Raw genomic sequence first — 19,198 nt, 5'->3', positions numbered from 1 at the left:
TCAAATACCCAAAGAACTATAGATCTTCTGGTCGATGGAGAATCCCAGACTGAATAGAAGAAATCCAGCCAGTTGGGTCAAGCAGTTCCTAGGGGTTCTAATTCGAACAAAGGACTGCCTCGTCTTCCCCTCCAACGAGAGGTTCCAAAACATGCTGTTTCAAATCACTCAATATGTAGCCAGTCAAGAGGTGACGGTACGCAAGGCCATGTGACTGTTGGGAATGATGGCGTCATGCATTTATTTAGTTCCTCACGTGCGCTTGCGCATGCGTCCAATGCAGGAGTGGCTCAACAGCCAGTGGTGTCAGGCCAGCAGACAATGGGACGATCTAGTGGTTGTCTCGCCAGCCCTCGTTCTCTCACTACGGTGGTGGCTGAGGGAGAACCTCCCGAAGGGAAAATCCTTCACCACCCCTGCAGTGGAGGCCACTCCAACTACAGACTCATCTCTCACAGGGTGAGGAGCTCACTTGCTTCGACAGCGCACAGAGTTTGGTTGTCAGACATAGCATCCAACCACATAAACCTGTTGGAACTGTTAGCAGTATTCAAAGCACTGAAAGCTTTCCAGACACAACTGCAGGGAAAGACGGTCCTGATCCTCACAGACATCACCACGGCCATGTACTATCTGAACAAGCAAGGGGGCACTCACTCTCCAGGGCTGTCCTAACTGTCCCAGAACATTTGGAAGTGGGCTCTCAAACACAACATGTTCCATGGGAACTCAATCTTCAGGCAGACGTACTCGGCAGAGATTTCCCACTACCCATGGAGTACGAATGGCGATTACACGAAGACATAGTCGCCAATGTTTTCGCAGAATGGGGCTTCCCAGAGATTGACTTGTTTGCAACTCTGCACAACACTCAATGCCAAGATTATGCCTCCAGGTACCCCCAGAACCGTTCCAAGGGGAACTGACTCTGGATATGGTCAGGGAAATTTGTTTACGCAAAACCCCCAAGCCCCCGACTCCCCTACTCAATAAAATAGTACACAAGATGCACCAGGAACCAGTCACAATGATATTGGTGGCCCCCATGTGGGCCCGCCAACCATGGTTCGCTCATTTGATGGAGATGTCCCTATCTCCTCCAGTGAAACTGCCTTGCCCGTACAACATGTTGCAAGACAAAGGGGAGACACTTCACCCATGCCCGCAAACACTGAACTTAACGGCCTGGCTCCTGAGGTCATAAAGTTCAGCACCTGCTACTCCCACAGATGTATGGACATACTCGGAGAGGTAAGAAAACCTAACACAAGATATTGCTATTCCAGTAAGTGGAAGTTTTTTGCCATCTGGTGCAACTCTTAGAGCATCAACCCCATTGACTGCTCTCCTATACAAATCGCTTTGTACCGGACTCATTTACTTTACTCAGGCCTGGTCTTTCACTCTCTAAAAGTTCAACTAACTGTTCCTTCAGCCTACACTACATCACCACAACAAAAGGTAGTGTGGTGGAAGATACCAGTTATTAAGGCTTTCGTGGAGGGAGTAAAGAGAATTCACGCTCCCATTTCTAACGCAGCACCCAGATGGGACCTAAACATGCTGTTGACTAGACGTATGGGATCTCCTTTCGAGCCCATGCATAAAGCACGTCTCAAAGATCTCACCTACAAAACTTCCTTTTTAATAGCCATTACTTACATTAGGAGAGTCGGTGAATTACAAGCGCTCTCAGTTCTAGACCCCTTTGTTACAGTTCTCAGAGATAAGGTGGTTCTGCGCACTCACCCTAGGTTTGCGCCTAAATTCATTTCAAAGTTCCATGTGAACTAATCCATAGAACTACCAACGTTCTTTCAGAACCCCTCAAACATTGGAGAAAGAAGCCTGCATACACTGGATGTACGCAGAGCAGTCATGTTTTACATGGAAAGAACTCGTCCACTAAGAAAGACAAATCAGTTTTTCATTTCAGTGGCAGCAGGTAGAGAAGGAGACCCTGTCTACAAATCTATGATCTGTACACACCTTTACAAAACACTATTGCCTAGACACTCATTCTAGGTCTGATTCTCAGGTGGGACAAGCAGTGCTAATACATCTTGTCACTACTGTTCTTTCTCACAACCCACCTCCAACTCTGGGTATTGATCACTATTCTATGCACAGCATGTGATTCTAAGCAGATTAACCAGCATCAGCAGGCATGCATTACTTACCGTAAAAGCATTTCTGATGATTGTATCTGCTTAGATTCATATGCGTCCACCCCTATTCCACGCTCAGATTGAAGGAACATAGACGGCTTACTACTTTCCCTCTTTTCTGTACTCGCGCACAATAGTCATGGACTCCCTCATGGCAGAAAAAATACTATCGGAGGGACCTCGACGCGTGAGGGATTTTGGGTACACTGCACGTCACGTTAGGGATAGTGTTAGAGGCACACCCATGTCGACGTCCCCTTTCGATTCTCGAAAGACAAGTTGCAATACTCTGCGGTGACCACTAGGGGTGTCACGGTATTAGTTTTATGACGGTACAATAACCTTCTTGCCAAATGACGGTATATCATGGTTATCGTGGTATAGCAGGTGGAGTTAACCAATCTTAATAAATATTTTCTAAAAAGTCAGAAAATTGTCAGATTTATCATCACAAACAAAACCAGGTACCCAGGGCCAGAATTAGGCTTTTCAATATGCTTTCCACTGAAATGCCACCCCTTGCTTCCACCAAACACAAACACACGTGTGGAGAGGACGAGGAGGGGGGTGGGCCCTGCTGCGACTGGCAAAGCAAACTGAATAGCTTTTCTTAAGTGGTCATTTAGGCTTTTAGCTCCCCCACTGGGTACTGGTGAAGATGAACATGTTGCCATCTTTATAACCTGCATGCCACAGATCAATGGAGGCTGATGGTAGTATATGCTTGTGCGCATGCACACACGCACACAACACGCACACTCGCTTTACAGCCTTTAGTTTACTTGCGGGCCAAAAGGTGTTCAGTAATCAGACATCTTACCCTTTGGTATGGCAGCAGGGAAAACCCACAGAGGAGTGAATTTCGCAGTGTGACTTATTATATGTAAATTCAATGATAGAACCAGGGAAATCCCCCATTGTCATATGTTTAGCAAACATTATCCATTATAAATATATAAACCTCAAAGCCGCCAATCCAAAGTAAACCCTTTTCATTCTTGGCACTGTATTTATTCTTCCTATTGCTAACATACTGATTTTGTGTCAGGCACATGTGGTTTCTGGAATGGCATTAAAAACTGCTCCAACTGAAACTACTTGGCAGATGGCACATCCAACAGTGCAAGACCAAGACTGCACAGCACTTGCTTACTGCAGCCTTTCCAAATCAGATTGAAAAATCACACTTAACGGTATACCGGTATTAACAATGTGGCGGTTATTATTGTTCAGTTAAGTGGTTCACGGTATCTTTAACGGTATACCGTTATACCGTTACATCCCTAGTGACCACTGGATATTGGACTATATGCACAGCATGTGAATCTAAGCAGATGCAATAATCAAATACTTTTACGGTAAGTAATGCATGTCTTATCTTGTGTGTGGTTAGTGTGCCAATTGGACACCAGTATTGACTGTTTGTATAGATATTTTTACTTGCCTTGTATTCTTAGCTTAGCGCACCTGTGTTGTCTATAAATAGTTTTGATTCTTACCTATGTCGGCAATCAACTGCTTCACAAGCGCTTGCTAACTGTACTTCAGTGATTACCTCCACTGATTGATGTTCAGCAGAGCTTTCCAGATCTTATTTAACATATACACAAGACCACTTCTCGACGTTCTTGATGGATTCAGCGTTCAATATGCAAACTACGAAGATGACACCCAGGTCCTCTTCGAGCTGACCGGTACTTGCACCACTGACGTCAAAGCCGTGAACAACATCTACAACGAAATCCAAACATGGATGGCCTGCAATTCTCTTGCTCTGAATAACGGGAAAACGGAGCTCCTCATTTAAATAAAATTGACGCTAGGTAATCCCATTTCTCCATCGGCATCCTGATTAGCGTCAGTAGGTCAGTGAAAACTTTGGGTGTCACTCTGGATTCCGAGTTACCAATGAAACATGTCTCAAGTGTTTGCTCCTCCTGCGGTTATGTCACTAAACTTCTTCACCAGATCAGGCCCCATCTTCCCATCAAAAACCGATCCCTCCTGGCCAGCGCGTTAATCAACTTGCGGTTAGACTGCTGAAATAGCCATTTTAGCTACATTGCTCAAACCAATCTTACCCGCTTGCAGACGATACAGAATGGTGCCGTTAGGGCAATGTATGGCTTGGCCAAGAGTGACCACGTATCGGATTGCAGAAAAAAACTCCACTGGCTTCCAGTTAAAGAGTGACATAAGATCCTATCCCAGATTTACAAATGCCAGAACTCTGCGTCCCCACAGTACCTGAAAAGGATTTCCCTCCTCCAACCAACCAGAGCCTACCGGAGTTCTGTCTTTTTATGTCCGCTCTGAGGCCTACGGGCGCGCAGCGCTCTATAAGAATTACAAATAAATTAAATAAATGGTCACATCACTCTGGCTTGTATAAGGATCTAGGTCCCTTGCCGGTTCTGTGATTTCATTCCCTTAAATTGCAAAGCATTAAGTTACTTTCTGCTCGTTTTCATCAGATTTTACTTTTTTTGATTTTAACGGGGTGGGGGCGTGTTCCCTTCGTGACCTCAGCCTTTCCCATCCTTTATCCATCCTCTGCATATATGCATTTCCCTCCACAATGAAACCTACCACAAAGTAACATACCACTTTGTGATTTATGGGGATGAAACCACAATACACCCCTTTCCTAGTCCAAGCCAGTTCCAAGCACACACAGGCCACTTCCCAGACTGGCCAAAGCTCATGAGGAGTGTTCTTATTGGCATGTCTTACCCCTAGCCGAGTGAAAGACAGCTAACAAAGGGCAGTGATCCAAAAGAGGTGCGAAGGAGTGCTCTAAAAGTGTAAAAAATAAGTTAACACTGCCACCAGCCTGGACATACACGGAGTATGGTGAAAAGTACCCATTAAGTTAAATGGGGGCGGGGGCAAGGTTCCTCTGCAATGTCATCCAGGAGATAGTGCTACAGAATGGATATCGATGGGGATTCTGTTCCCCTGCACTGCTAAACATTGGGTACTAACCAATGTCCCCAAACAAAATGAGTTGGGAAAAGTTAAAAAAACCACGCATTCAGTTTATATGCTTGAGGGTTCAGTGTGAAAGTCACATTTGTCTTAGTTTAGATTGAAGTATTTGAAAAGATGAACAAACAGCAGGATTGGCTGCTGTTGAGATGTGTGGGATTCCTATTTGTCATACCTTAAGCTAATTCTATTTGAGCTAACGCCACATTGTCCTCTTCAGAAAGTCATTTGCCAGACTGAAAAGTTAGTTGTTGTTCACATAGACTACTACTCACAATATTTAGAAACAATTCCATTGGGATACTTTTTTCCCAACCGTTATTGGCCTTGACCTCCTTCAAAACCTGTTTAACATATTTTTAGCTGGCATGTATTTTGATTTATCTTCTTTTTGTGTGAAACCTGTGCCTAACTATTTGGAAAAGAGACAGTGATTTGTTAAATGTACTGAGGCCATATTAACCGTATGGTTATTACAGAAATAGGTCTTGCCGCACCCTCCTTCTCAATGGCCACTCTTCCATCACCACTGACAAATGCTTAGCTACCACTGTTGCAGCGCTGGAAAAAGGGGGCACTATTCGTGGTTGGTTGGTGGTGCACATGTGAGAGGCTTTACGCACAGAAGGCTGCACCATGCTTTGCTTGAGGAAGGCAAGCTTTTGATTTGTTAAAGCATCACTTTATAGTAAAAGTTTCAAATTCCCTCCTTATAAAGGTAGAATGTTCTGCATCTGTCTAATTGGTTTCGTTTTATAATGAACTCTATTTTTATACAGAAGTAAATCCAGTAATATGTTGGAAAGGTGTACATATTGACATTTTGGACACAAAACATTAACTCTGGTATGAGTACGTACCGTTATGCATTTTCTGATGTACATTATTTGAATGTTCTGAGAAGTACTTTGCAACCATATTGATTATGCAATCCTTAGACAAAGATTGGGAAGACATTAAAAAGATGCCTGAACATTCTACGTTGATGAAAGATTTCCGAAGAAACACGTGAGTTTCGTTGATTATACACTTCATTTTTTGTATTCACTGTTCCCATAACCTGTATTTTGTGCATAGTTCGATATAGACTTTTCAGTTTCTTTATGCAAAAGCTGATAAAGCATTATTTCAACTGTTTACAACTCAGCTGGTTGTAATCTCCTAACGTGTTATGAATATTTCACTTGCTACGGATAGACTTCTAACTGCCGTAGTTGAGCTCAAATGTCATAATGAGGCAAAAAAGGGCTTTCCCTTTTCCTAGTCCACACAACGTTAATGACACAGCAGTGTTAGTTTACTTGGTATCTTATTACAAGCAATGAGCTCTCATGAGCAAATCTTTGTCATAAATGTTACAGGTAGGAACAATATGCAGTACTTTATCTGGAATTGTAATGTTTGCATAATGCAGGATCCCCCTACTAGCAGAACGTATAGAAGACTCCATTCGGGATTACTTCTAGTTTGACGAGTTTCACCTGCATGGGAGGAAGGTAAACTCTCCCTGTACCAAGATCAATTTCACTGCAGTAGATAATTTAATGAAACAAACAGATCTGATATGGGAATGAATCGTGAAGCCTGACTGTCTCGCTAATTGAGCAGCTTTCGGCTTGGCGGCTTTCCTAAAATTTAAAATATTTGGCAATGATCTAATTTTAAGCGGATGGGTCATTCCATGGTCTGATTTTTGGTTAGCAAATCTTTGGTTCCTTCTAATGTTGAATTTTAACTTGGTAACAACCAACAGATGACATTGGCTGAAGTTTAGACATGTACAATCTTTTGGTTTGGAATGAGGATTAGGATACTGGGGTCATGCTGGAGTTTGTAAGCTATACACTGGGCCTTAAAGATGTCCCATAACAGGCAGTGTATGTCGGATGCTAAGAACGAACAGTCCCTTGGTTTGAACTGAATGAGAAGATGGGCTCTGTATTCTGCGCTTAAATTGGAAGTATGGCACACATGTTGATAGTGCATTGTCCTTCACAAACGTTGCAGATCATCCTAAGATTAGTTTTTGCTTTCATGTCAACGTTTGAACTGTGGTGTGTGAGAGTGGACTTTAATAATCTTATATAGTGCTTGCTGTTGTACATTTTGAATTTTAATGGCATCTAATGAATCGGCCTCTGAGTCATTAAGGGTTAACTTGGCCTTGCTGGGGTTCAGCTCAGAGTTATCCACTTTGCTTTGCATTGAAGGCCATCACATACTTTGGCGAACACCTTCTGAATACACTTGATGCACACACAAGTCTCATCTACCTTTTATAGTGTAGTCACTGGGTTCTGAGCAGGTCCATAAATGGCTTTAATTGATGTTTGATTACAGAGAGGGTACACCCAGCATTCCTGGGGTACACCGCTGTACGCAAACATCTGATGAAAAAACGTTTTTAGCACTTCATGGTTACTACTGTGACAGGTCAGTGGAGGAGTTGACAGTCAAACGAGTGGTGTTCCTTCATTTTGTCAAAGGCCATGGATGACTTGTCGCATATTTACTGCATGAAGCAGAGGGTTGAGGAAACATCCCCAGGAAATGGAAGTGTCGGGCATGGTCCTTGTTCTCACAGGCATACTGGCCATTGCTGCCCGCTGTGATACGCGAGGATGACAAAGAACCTCTTTTACCTAAAAAGAGGTTTGGAATGCAACGGTGAACAAAAATACTGGGATCTCCAAAAATGAGGCTAAAAATCAGCCAAAGCTAATGGCTTTACTGGTTTTAAAAAAAGGCTTCACCAAACTGCTACCCCATGTTCTGAGGATTATATGGAGGGCATATTGTATGCACTCATTTGCTAAATTGGCAGAATGGAATAACCTAGCACGGTATTTATTGGATATTACACTGCCCAAAAAATGTATGCACACATTTTACAGCATTCTAGATTTCTTGGCACGCACTGTGATTGTCCTTAAACCAATGTCAACTCAAAAGGCTCTGGGCAGTGATGGAAAATGACATAAGAATTGCAAAACATTATTTGCGCCATTCTGGTATATATGTGTGTTCAAATTGTAGACTGGAGTACAGTTGTGAGGCTTTCTCTCTCACCTTTAATCTATGCCAATGCCGTGTTTTGATTATATTAGGGGAGAAGGACCTCATTTATTGTGCTGATTGTCTGTATTTGTTGTTAGGTATTGTTAATGTTTATACCAAGTGTGTGCCTTGTATGCTTGCCTGTCTTCTCCGACAGCTGGTATGCACTGACTTGATGACCCTATGTGGGTGGCAAACTGCAAATGGACACTTTCAGTAAGGCAATAGATGTCACAAACCTTTGCTGAATAACATTTTACATTCGTATTCTCTAGGAATACATACAAATTATTTAAAAGTGGAGTCAACATGTTAGTAATTTATACTAATCACTATGCTTCGTGGTTAACTTCTTGAACTGGATTAATTGAATTTGCACTTCGCCTTGCATCTTTGCATATGAATGGATTTCTCAGAGGACTTTTGCTTTTTAGAGGGAATACAACAATGTTTACTCTATCCATCTGTTTAGAAGGATTTCCAGAATCTGCCTGTGGGTCTATTCTGTGAGACCTCCCTATTCTGGTGAACAAGAAAAGACACCAATGTCTAGGCAAACTCTATGTGGAGAGAGTGACTGAGCAGCAACGCTATGCTATAATAAGGAAGTATGAGGGGGTAAAAGGTACAGTTAAGTACTCAGAGTACTCTTAACATTTCAAGTTATATTATTGGAAACTTTTTGTTCAGCGCTGGTCCTAACCAGAGGATCTTAAAGTTTGAAAAGGTGGAAAGTGAAACTGATATTTTCAGGATAGGAAGATTAGGATAGAGAAGTGGTATCAGGGGTAAGTATAGGGGCAGTGTTATGTGTGGGGAAACAGGTATATTTTAAGACTCTTTCTGAAAATGCTGATGGAGGTTTTAGTGCAGATGTTAAGAGGAAGGATGTTCCAGGCTCTTGGTGCCTACTGTGTAAATGCTTGTTTTTGTGTACATGTTAGTTTGCCTGGTGTAATGTGTATGAGATGCTGGCTTGCTTGTCTGATGTTTGTGTGGGTGATGGTTTCAGTTGATTGTGGATATAAGATGGAGTTTTGTTGTGAATGAGTTGCATTTTCCTTTGGAGGCAATTCTCTGGCAAATGGGGTGGCAAGTGGAGCTGGGTGAGAGCTGAGGTGATGTGTGAATGTTTGAGTATGTGCAGGATGAGTCTTCTGCGTTTAGTTTAGTTTGGCTTGCAGGGAAGGCAAGGTTGCTGTTGTGGAGTCTAGTAAGGAGAGCATTGCCGTAGTACAGCTTGCATAGAACCAGTGCTTGGTCTGCAGTCAGGAAGTCATCAGGAGGAAGGCCGTGTCTGATCTTTTGTAGGAGGTATAGTTGTAGGTTTCATGTTTTGGTGACGGCAGTTATCTGGTGTGTGAAGGACAGGTGGGGGTCGGTGGTGAAGCAAAGGGAATTTGACAGTTGTGGAAAGGTATGTATTTGGTTTGTCCATGGCAAGGCTTTTGATCCAGGGGGTGAATACGGGTTTGTATCTGGGGTGGCTGATGATGTATTCTGTTTTAGAAGGGTTTTGTGCTTGAGGAAGTGGATGGTAATTCAGGTGGTGATGGTGTGGAAGACCGCTTTTGAGGTTGTGGAGTTGTGATGGGGTCGAGATTTGGAAGTATATTTGCATGTCAACGTATTGGTGGAAATGGATGTTTAAGAATCTGTCCAAGGGATACAACATATCATTGAAGAGGTGAGGCGATAGGGAGGAGCTTGCTGGATGCTGTACATGACCGGAGTGGGGTTTCATCGAAAAGGGGGCATGGACACAATGTGTCCTGTCAGTAAGGAAGGCAGTGAACCAGTCAAGGACAGTGTCAGAGTTTCATCCTGTGGGCTGGATGGATGTCGAGCACAATGGGGTGGTCAATGAGATTAAAGGCTCCAGAGGTCGAGGAGGAAGAGTAGTGCTGTGTCCTTTGTCAAGGATGTTGTGTAGATCTGGGGCAGTAATATTCGGGGAGCGTGAGCTTAAGATGTTTTTTTTGAGGACTGGTGAGATTTAGACAGTTTTCCGTGCAGAGGGGAAAGTGCCATGTGAGAGACAATGTTGAGAGCGAGGGTGGTGAGGCAATTGAATGCGGCGTAAGGTGGGCATGCATCATCTAGGAAGTGTGCAGGTTTTGCTAATGCAGTACAGTTGATGAGGGTTTCTGTGTCTCTGTGGTGGAAGGTGTCCCATGTGTTGGTATGTTGGGAGTGACTGGGTGGGAGTGGGAGAGCAGAGGGGATGGGTTTTCCTGATGTGTATGGTGGTTTAGAGAGGGATATGACAATGTTGGGTGTTGTGTTGGCACGCCGTGGGTTATTTTGCCAGGCTCTTCCAAGTTGATAGGAGGACATTGTTGAACCGTGGTTGATGATGATGATGGTGGTGTGTTTTCAGGGGGGCAATGTTGTTGGGTGCTTTTGTGGTGATGGTGTTGTAATTGTAGAGGAAAAGGGTTGTGTTTGAGGAGGCGGGTGTGGCATGAGTAATGCTAAAGAATGAAGAAATGTGGTACTGTTTTGCGCCAATGAACTCCTTGAAACGACTTTTAGCATTCAATTTATGTATTCATATTATAGCTGCATTCGTACACGTGGCACATGGCAAACTGCAATCGTCATTACATGGAATATTCCAGAAATTCTACATTATAGTGAATATTCATAAAACATAAATCTTTTCTCGTTTTTACCTCAATTTAAATTGGGAATCTGCCATTGGCTGATAGATTCCTATTTTCTGTAAGTTATGCCTCCAAATCTTCGGTTTTATTATGTGTCAACAATTGGAATGAATCTGTATTTGTTCCATTGAGGTTTATAATGTATCTTTCTTAGTTGGATGTCTGTCATTCCAGCAGCTTTCAGCTCCAGGACGTTTTGTAATTGCTCAGTGCAGTTGTCACTTCTTGATCTACATTATCTTTTGGATACCTTGGGCAAAGGTTCCCAGCAGCTACACACCTGTTTATAAACTAACTTGTACTTGATTTTTATAAATTGGGTAATATCATGACAAGCACTTAGGGTTCCAGTCTGTTGCCCCTTATGGTTTTGTTTACAATTTAAGAAAACAAGGAAAAGATAGATGGTGTTTTATGAATATTCACTACCATATGCCTTGAAAAAAAAACCAAGTGCTCGAAACATGGGTTTGCAACAAAAGTGGATTGGTTAAATCAGGCAAACTCAGGTCACTAAGAGCAACAAAAAGTGTTCGAGTAAATTCGAGCAACAAAAGTGCATCAGCAAAACCTGGCCACAAATGGTAACAAACGTGTATTCGCAAAATGTATTATAAAAATATAAGGCAACAAAGTCTATTAGGGAAACATGGGGAAACAAGGCAAGTGTATTGGGGATCACACAAATAAAAGCTTACTATACACTGTGAAATTGTGTATGGATCTGATTTTGATTTATTTGTGGTGGAATCGAGACTAGTGCAAAACAGTCAGTGATCCCTTAACTGCCAGGCTATTATGCAAGTCTATGCAAAAAGGACAAGCGTACTCGTCCTTGGCACTTAAGGTTAATATGATACATGCGCAAGATTACACCACACAATAACGTCGGAGTAGTGCTAAACCGTTGTCTTATGTGTTTGATTTTTCCGGATGGCGCGAGGAAATGTGTGGCAGGTCGAGGGCAGGGAATTTCTTTGTGGTAAAAGTTGAGTGTGAAGGGGATTGCAAAGTGGTTGGACCAGGATACCCATATTCTATTTTCCTCTGAGGAATGGTTTTTACTTGCAATCAAAAGGCCCAGGGTGTTGCCAGCTGTGTGTGTTGATTAGATGAGTTGTGAGAGTTCAAAGGGGGTCGGTGGAGTGAGTATACTCTTTAGATGTGGTTGCTCTCTGAACGGGAATTACCAGTGTTGAAGTTGCCATGGTAGAAATAGTTGCAGGGAGTTGTGTAGTCAGTCCAGTCAGCGTGGAAGTTGGGTTTATATGTTGTCGCAGTAATTGAGGTGTATAAAGGTGGTATCTGGGTGTGATGGAGGGAAGCGACTGAGCGAGGGATTCAAAGCATGTGTATGGGGGCGGGATGGTTAAGTGTGAGTGAATCTTTGCATATGATAGCAATGCCACCACCTTGCTTGTGTGAGCTATATCTGTGCTTGTTGAGATGGTGTGGCGGAAGCATGCCCGACTAATGGGTGCGTGTTGGGGTTTCAGCCATGTTTCTGTAGGGAAGAGAATGTCTGAAGTGTGTGCTAATGAGTTCATTGATTTTTATGTGTATCAGCAGGTGCAGAATAGCAGTTGAGCAGAACTTGCCCGTGTGTGTCTGTCTGGTCCTAGTCCACATCCCTTGCTGCCAGAGAGTATGCTGCTGGGCGGATATGAAACCAGTAGTTGTCCCCTATTAGACAACTACTTGCTGTTTGATTGTGGCAGATAGTTTCCATTGGTGGGCTTGGAATTGCTTCTGTCTCTGATTCTAGATCAGAGGATGACTTCTGCAGCCATTCTTGTCTTTGGGCAAAAACTTATTCCACCTTTAAATACTTTTGGACTGTTTGAAATCACTGCCACAAGCCCATTGTAACCTTTTAGAGAATACCTTCCCTGGAGAAAGCTGTGTTGGAACCTATGCCTTTCGGGCACTAAGCGTAATACATCTTAGGGCTGGACTTCTTAAGTGAAAGGGAATTAAGATTGTACTTGTTCTATTCATTTTATCTGCATCCGATTACTTACCTGACTTACCTAGTTAATTATTGATTCATGCATTGTAAGTGAAACTTACTGGTGAATGTATATATTTGTGATATATGATTTTGTCTATGAATACTACCTGCTAGTTTCGTTTCTTAGAGTGTTCTTAAAGCCCTAATAAATAACTGTATTTATATACATACTGTCTAAGCTGAATTATTGTGGTGTTGTGTGTGAACTCTGAGGCCCTAGACCACTGTCACTCACTCCTGCGACTAAGCATTGACTGCTTTTCCACGTAACTTGATTGGGTTTTGTGGAAACTCTCAGGCTTCCTGTTCACCTAAGGTGGCTTCCTAAAATCTTCCACCCAGGGTTGATTTTAGAAATCCAGCTCAACAAACATCATCCTTACCCATCTGCCCGACAATGCATCACAGACCTTGGAAGGGAATGAGCCCCAGCATGGGGGAACCTGGTACTTCCGATCCCAAGGGTTTTAAAAACAATGTTAATCTTGAATATCATTTGGAGTTCTTGGTGCCTTACAGTACTGAGTGCACATAGTTTGGCGCATGGTCCCAGCCCATTCACCTGTGTGCTTCTTCAGCCTCTAAAGTGACCCCCATGGAGAGACTGAGTTCCCTCTGCACCTATTTCCTCATTAGTGAATATCACCTGCAGGAACATCTTGGATAAGGGGAGACTGTGTTCTCTGTGCCTTCCTCAGGGTGTTGTGGAATGATCAAATGTTGGTGCTCCCGTTTGTCTTCACTCCCTGCTATGTCCAATTGATATCCAGACTCGCAGGTAGTCCTAAGGCATTCTGCCTAGTTTACCATACATACACTGCTATGGGATGAATCTGCATGCCATAATTCAGAGTTCCAGGGTAGGAGAAATATAAAAGAGAAAACCTTGTATGACCTATTTTGAATGCATCTTTTACAAGGTTATCCCTCCATTTTTTCATCCTTATAGCTTCCGCCTCACACTCCTGCTCGTTCATGAAATCTCTCTCTCTATATCTATGCTTGCTGGCAAGAACAGAAAGTTGTTAGATGAGAAGAGCCGATCAAAACAGTGTGGTGGACCTTTGGCAGACTAACTCTGGCACCATCTTTGTCACATGCAACTTTCATCAGAGGCCTTTTTTTTTTCTTTTTTTTTTAGCAATGACTTAGTCTGGAGAGTGAGCAAAAGTTCAAAACTTGTCTTGGACTCCTGAAAGCTGCCATGGGCATGCTAGTCTGCGGCTAATCATTGAGTGAACCTCCATGTTAAATACCATGGCTTCAATGTCATAGACGAGCTTGACTGGTAGCTAAGCAAGCTAAATGCAAGTACTGTGATGGCTAAATCTTTACCTGTATTTTCGAACACTGCTCCAAAAGGATTTCATCTCAACAGAAGGGGGCCTGCTGCTGGACTGTTTGTTCTTGTTGATTGCTTCCAAACCTGTTCATGTCCCTAATTGGCTGGATCTCCAGGAATGGTGCACACAAAAGCAAATTGGGTTTGTGGTGCTTTTGCCAACATAAAGTGAACCATTTGATTGATTGTCATTGAGGATTAAAATTGATAGCAGAATGTAGTACTTTCTTAGTGCATTGACCCCCATATCTGGGAAACTAATGGATCGGTCTTCTAGTGTGTCAATAATACCCTCTTCCACCACCACCACACCTCTCCAACCTCTGCCCCCTGTCCATGTCCTACCATGTTATGGTTCTCATCTGAATTTAGGGAAGATGGACTCTAGAAGTTATTCCTAACCCGCCTGGGTAAAGCAGAAAGCCCATGGGCACAAGCACCTCTCTGGCCACAGAGTATGGTAATGGCACGCCCCATGGCTCCCGTCTGGCAATTCCTCTGGCTCTCTGGAGACTCAACTTTCTCACTGCGCTTTCTCCTGTTAAGAGTCCTGACTTCTTGTTCTCTGTTGCCTTGGTTTGGACAGCTCTGGACAGCTACCTCCCCTGCTCGCCATCCAGCGTGTTCTAATTGCCAAGCATGTGTGTTCCTTTTATATTCACTGGAGTACTTAACAGATTGCAGGTGGGCATAGTTGAAATCAATTGCCTGACCTCGTTAGTGGGACAGGTCCATTGGGAAAGTTGATGTCTTGATCTGCATCTTCCTCGTCCCAGTACGATAGTGATGTTTTTCATAGGCAGTCTGCACTCCTCTTGACTTCCTCTTCATTTCAGTATTTACAGGGGGTTATAGGGGTTAAAGGAATAGGACTGACAATAGCCCATAAAGGTTATTGAAGGGGAGGGTAGGTCACTATCAGGAAGGTGGGGGATACCATGTCGTACCCTATTAGGGAGAATTCCCAGAAATGTGCTAATTCCCCTCTACCTTGGAGACCCCCAGCTCTTTATGCTGGACTTCAGGACTTTTAATTTCTAACCTGGAGAGAGAGATATTTTTCAAACTCTCAAATGTATTTTTCTGTAATTTGGTCTGTTTCTTTTGACTTTGGAGTCTGACAATCTCCATAGGCATCATCTTTACCATGCGTGAAACGGCACATTCAGTGCATTGGCACAGGGAAGTCTCTTCGATTTCCCAAAGGTTTAAATACCATCTCTTGGATAAACTGTTTCCAAGAGCAGTGAAGTGAAATTGGCTTTACTTACATTTTGTATCCCTTAAATCTACGCCCAATACAAAACACCCCTAGTTTTTCCAAACCTGCAATGAGCGGGACGTTTAAAAATGGCAACTGCAAAGGAGAGGGGTGCAGCGATCCATGCAGAAGGAGCGGTTGCCTTCTACTCCATCCACGCTGAAGCCCCACGGGGCACACAGAGAGCTGGCGAAGCAGAGAAGGCAGTTGGGATAGGGATTAACACATTGCATGCGAGCAAGGAGGGCCGTGGAGATGCCAGGAACAGTGCAGAGGCTTTTGGAGGTCGGCCGCTCGGCGGGACAGCGGTCTTCAGCCCGTGCTGTGGGGGAAAGCTGGCACAGGCGCTCTGGATGCAGGAGAACAGGAAGACTGGCGGAGAAACCGTACGACAGAAGCACAAGCAGCAAGCCCAAGCCTCATCAGAGATGCCACAAAGTCTGCCCGAAGCACCTATGGGGCATGCCAACAAGTGATTGAATGGTACAAGATTGCTAATGCAGGAAATGAAAAAAAGCAAAGTTTGTTTGAATGCAGTCAAGGCAAAGTCCATATTCAACACCCAATAAGAATGTTTGAATGCAGACAAGGCAAAGAATAAAGACAAACCCCAATCAAACACAGATGCATGAGTTGCCTATGAACGGAAGAAGTTTTAGCAAGTACATTTGAGCAAATATTGCCATAAACAAATATACCAAGCACCACAGGGTATATGCTGAAGTGGTATCAAGGAATTGTGAAACACAAGTCCTGGCAGGCGAGTATACCAGCCAGCAGAACATTGTATTACAATTCCTTGCAGGACAGTATCCTAGCTAATCTGCAAAAATACAAAAACCTTTATAGAACCTTTACAGAAGCACTGTTAACCTTTTGCTTGAACAGACCTTTTTGGTTGAAGACACCAAGGAACTGTTGGCCAACGTGACATTTTGCAATCCTGTTTAAGAATCCAGCGGAAGGGGACCACCTTTGGGATCCAAGGGTTTTTACCTAGGAGTACATTTTCGTTTGAATAATTCTTAGTTTTGTAGAGCTTTTCTAACATCAAGTTAAAGACATCGCCTTGCACTTTTTGTTATTTGTTTATAAGTGTGCGGTCAGGATGGGTTGTTTTGGACACAAGGACTACTTTTCAGTTACTGACATCCTTACAGACAGATCCTTAGTTTTAGTTTCTGTGTAGGGAAATTGCTCTTTAGAATAGGCCTACAGAGGTGCTTTTCTAACCCATTTTTATTTAATAAAATTGTCTTTAACCAAGAATACAGCAACCTTGTGTCCATCTCTCATTTCGGACCCCTCACATTTGGTGTTATGAGTGGGATTGGGCTCAGTTGACATAAACTGGGTACCCATGAGTTTGAGAATCGCAGTAACCAAGCTTCGAAGGGATTGTGTCCTCCGAAGTATTCCTCATCTTAGATATCTCCTTCCAGCTCTGCTGGCCTCGGAAAATTTTTCTCTCGAGGGCGCTGCGCGTCGACGTCCTTCGAGTCGATGTCCCTAGACAGCCGCCGTATCGACGTCATCCTGGCTATAAAGGCCGCGCGCAGCGCCTGTTGCTCAGTTCCGTTTTTCCGCGCGTACTCAGTGCCTCGGAATACCGTTGCTCAGTTTTGTCAGGTTAAACCTATTTACCTCGAGTTATTCGATCCGTACTCGATGGCTTCTTCGTCGGAACCGACAACTCCTTGATCCGGCTTCAAAAAATGCCGAGATTGTGGGAAAAAGATGTCGCTGACTGACCCTCACAGAGTTTGTTTGTGGTGTTTGGGAGCTGAGCACCATTGTTCGGAGTGCAAGGACTGTATGTCCATGACAGCTAAGGCCCTGAAGGAGCGTAGGGGGAAGCTGCAGAAAAGTAAGACTTTAAAAGCTTCTTCTTCGTCGACGAAGTCGAGACATTAGTCTCCTCGTCACCATTCGCGCTCCAGATCTCGGAGTGGGTCTCCTCACTCCTCGAGATCGAAGCAGATCCCCTACTCCGTCTTCCTCTTCCTCTTCCTCTGTTTCGCCAAAGAGAATCCCGTGCCCCACGAAACATAGTTGCCGGGCTGAATGGGAGGAATTCCGCAAAAATATGAGCGTCTTCGAGAAAGCGGCCTCGACCCCCTCGAAGACTGCCGAGAGCGATGCTCTGGTTGAAAGACCCGAAGGTCAAAAACGCCGCGAGTCGCAGTACCCGGCGAAGGAAACCTCTCGAGCGCGTCACAAACCCTCGAGCAGGACTATGACCTCCAAACCTTCCTCGAAGGTTCTGTCGACGCCGTCGACGAAAGTTCCGTCGAGGTCGATGTCTTCGACGCCGTTGTCGAAGGGACCTTCGACACACGGGTCTGTCGACTCGACGCCAGCTTCGACACCGGTGTCGACGCCAAGAAAAGTCACGGTTACGACACACCCAGTGTCTATCCCCAGGTCCTCGACGTCGATGGCTTCGAGATTGTCGAGTAGATTCCCAATTCTGTTGAGGTCTTCGAGGCCTCCGCCTTTGTTTTCGACGCCACGCTCGAAGCCTTCGGCGTCGACGACATCGACATTTTCGGGGCCGATTATGACAAGTTCGGCACCCTCGGCCTTGGAAATGGGGTTTACACCCTTTATGAGTTCAGAACAATTGAGAACTATGTCTTCAATATTGGAAGAGGGTGAATTGTCTGAACAGGAAGACACAGTTGAGTTGCAGGGACCTGTAACCCCAATTAGAGAGGAATTTTCCTCTGAAGAACGCAGGTTAAAGGATCTTCATGATTCCTTACATGAGGCAAGTGGGTTAGACGCCTCCCCTGAGGTGGAGTTTGCTAGGCCAGACCCAGGGGGAACATGCTGAAACCCCCTATAGAGCCTTAATGGCCAGGATCACAGAGTTTATGGGGTGGTCTGCACCTTCACAATCTTTCCAACAAGATGACCTCACAGATATTCTTGACAAAGGCCCACAGGAGGATCCTGTGGTGCCTTTTCATAAAGCTCTTCAGAGGAAGATCATGACAAACTGGGAAACCCCAGATGTCATACCAGCAGTAAATAAAAAACTGTCTACAAAGTACAGGGTATGCTCTACAGACCCGGAGTTTTTGTCTAAACACCCATCCCCAGAAAGTCTGGTGGTACAGGCAGCATCCTCTACCGATGTCAAGACGGCTTATCCTACCGTCCCACAGGACAGGGACGATAAAAAATATGATGCTATGGCAAAGAAAGTCTTTTCAGCATGTAGCATGGCGTTAAAATCTGTTAATGCTACTTGCACCCTTGCTAGATTCAGCCATACACTTTGGGAGTGTGCTTCTACAGCGGCTTACTGCATCCCGGAGGGAGAAGAAAGGGATGCGTTCCTGAATATTATACAGGACGGTAAAGACGCTATGTGCGAATCCCTCCAGACGGGCATTGATTCGGCTGACAGTATCAGCAGAGCAATGGCGGCAAGTACAACAACCAGGAGATTTGCTTGGTTGAGAAAGTCTGGTTTTGCCCCAGATGTGCAAGCCAGGCTCTTGAACATGCCATTTGATGGCTCTTCTTTGTTCGGGAAAAAGGCGGATGACAGTTTAGAGAAACTGCAAACTTCAAAAGCAGCAGCAAAATCCCTAGGAGCTGCAATCTGTCAGACACCTTTTCGTCCCACAGGAACCTCTGCGAGGGGCAAGTCCTTTCGCTTCTACTCCGCATTCGGAAGAGGTAGAGGACGACCGG

The 19,198-nt window shown here is 44.2% G+C and overlaps 1 protein-coding gene across 1 annotated transcript in view; it reads left to right on the top strand.

Moving 5' to 3' along the window:
* The window catches only part of CDK8 (cyclin dependent kinase 8), a 679,675-nt gene that overhangs the window by 413,718 nt on the left and 246,759 nt on the right, over positions 1 to 19,198 (top strand). The window contains exon 8 of the mRNA XM_069639174.1: positions 6,095 to 6,164. Within this exon, the coding sequence (XP_069495275.1) occupies positions 6,095 to 6,164 (70 nt within the window). The remainder of the gene's footprint in view (positions 1 to 6,094; positions 6,165 to 19,198) is intronic.

The sequence above is a fragment of the Ambystoma mexicanum genome, chromosome 7q (genome assembly GCF_040938575.1).
Source record: "Ambystoma mexicanum isolate Mex_15411 chromosome 7q, UKY_AmexF1_1, whole genome shotgun sequence".
Classification (NCBI taxonomy): Eukaryota; Metazoa; Chordata; class Amphibia; order Caudata; family Ambystomatidae; genus Ambystoma; species Ambystoma mexicanum.
This window is presented reverse-complemented; position numbering and strand designations above follow the sequence as displayed.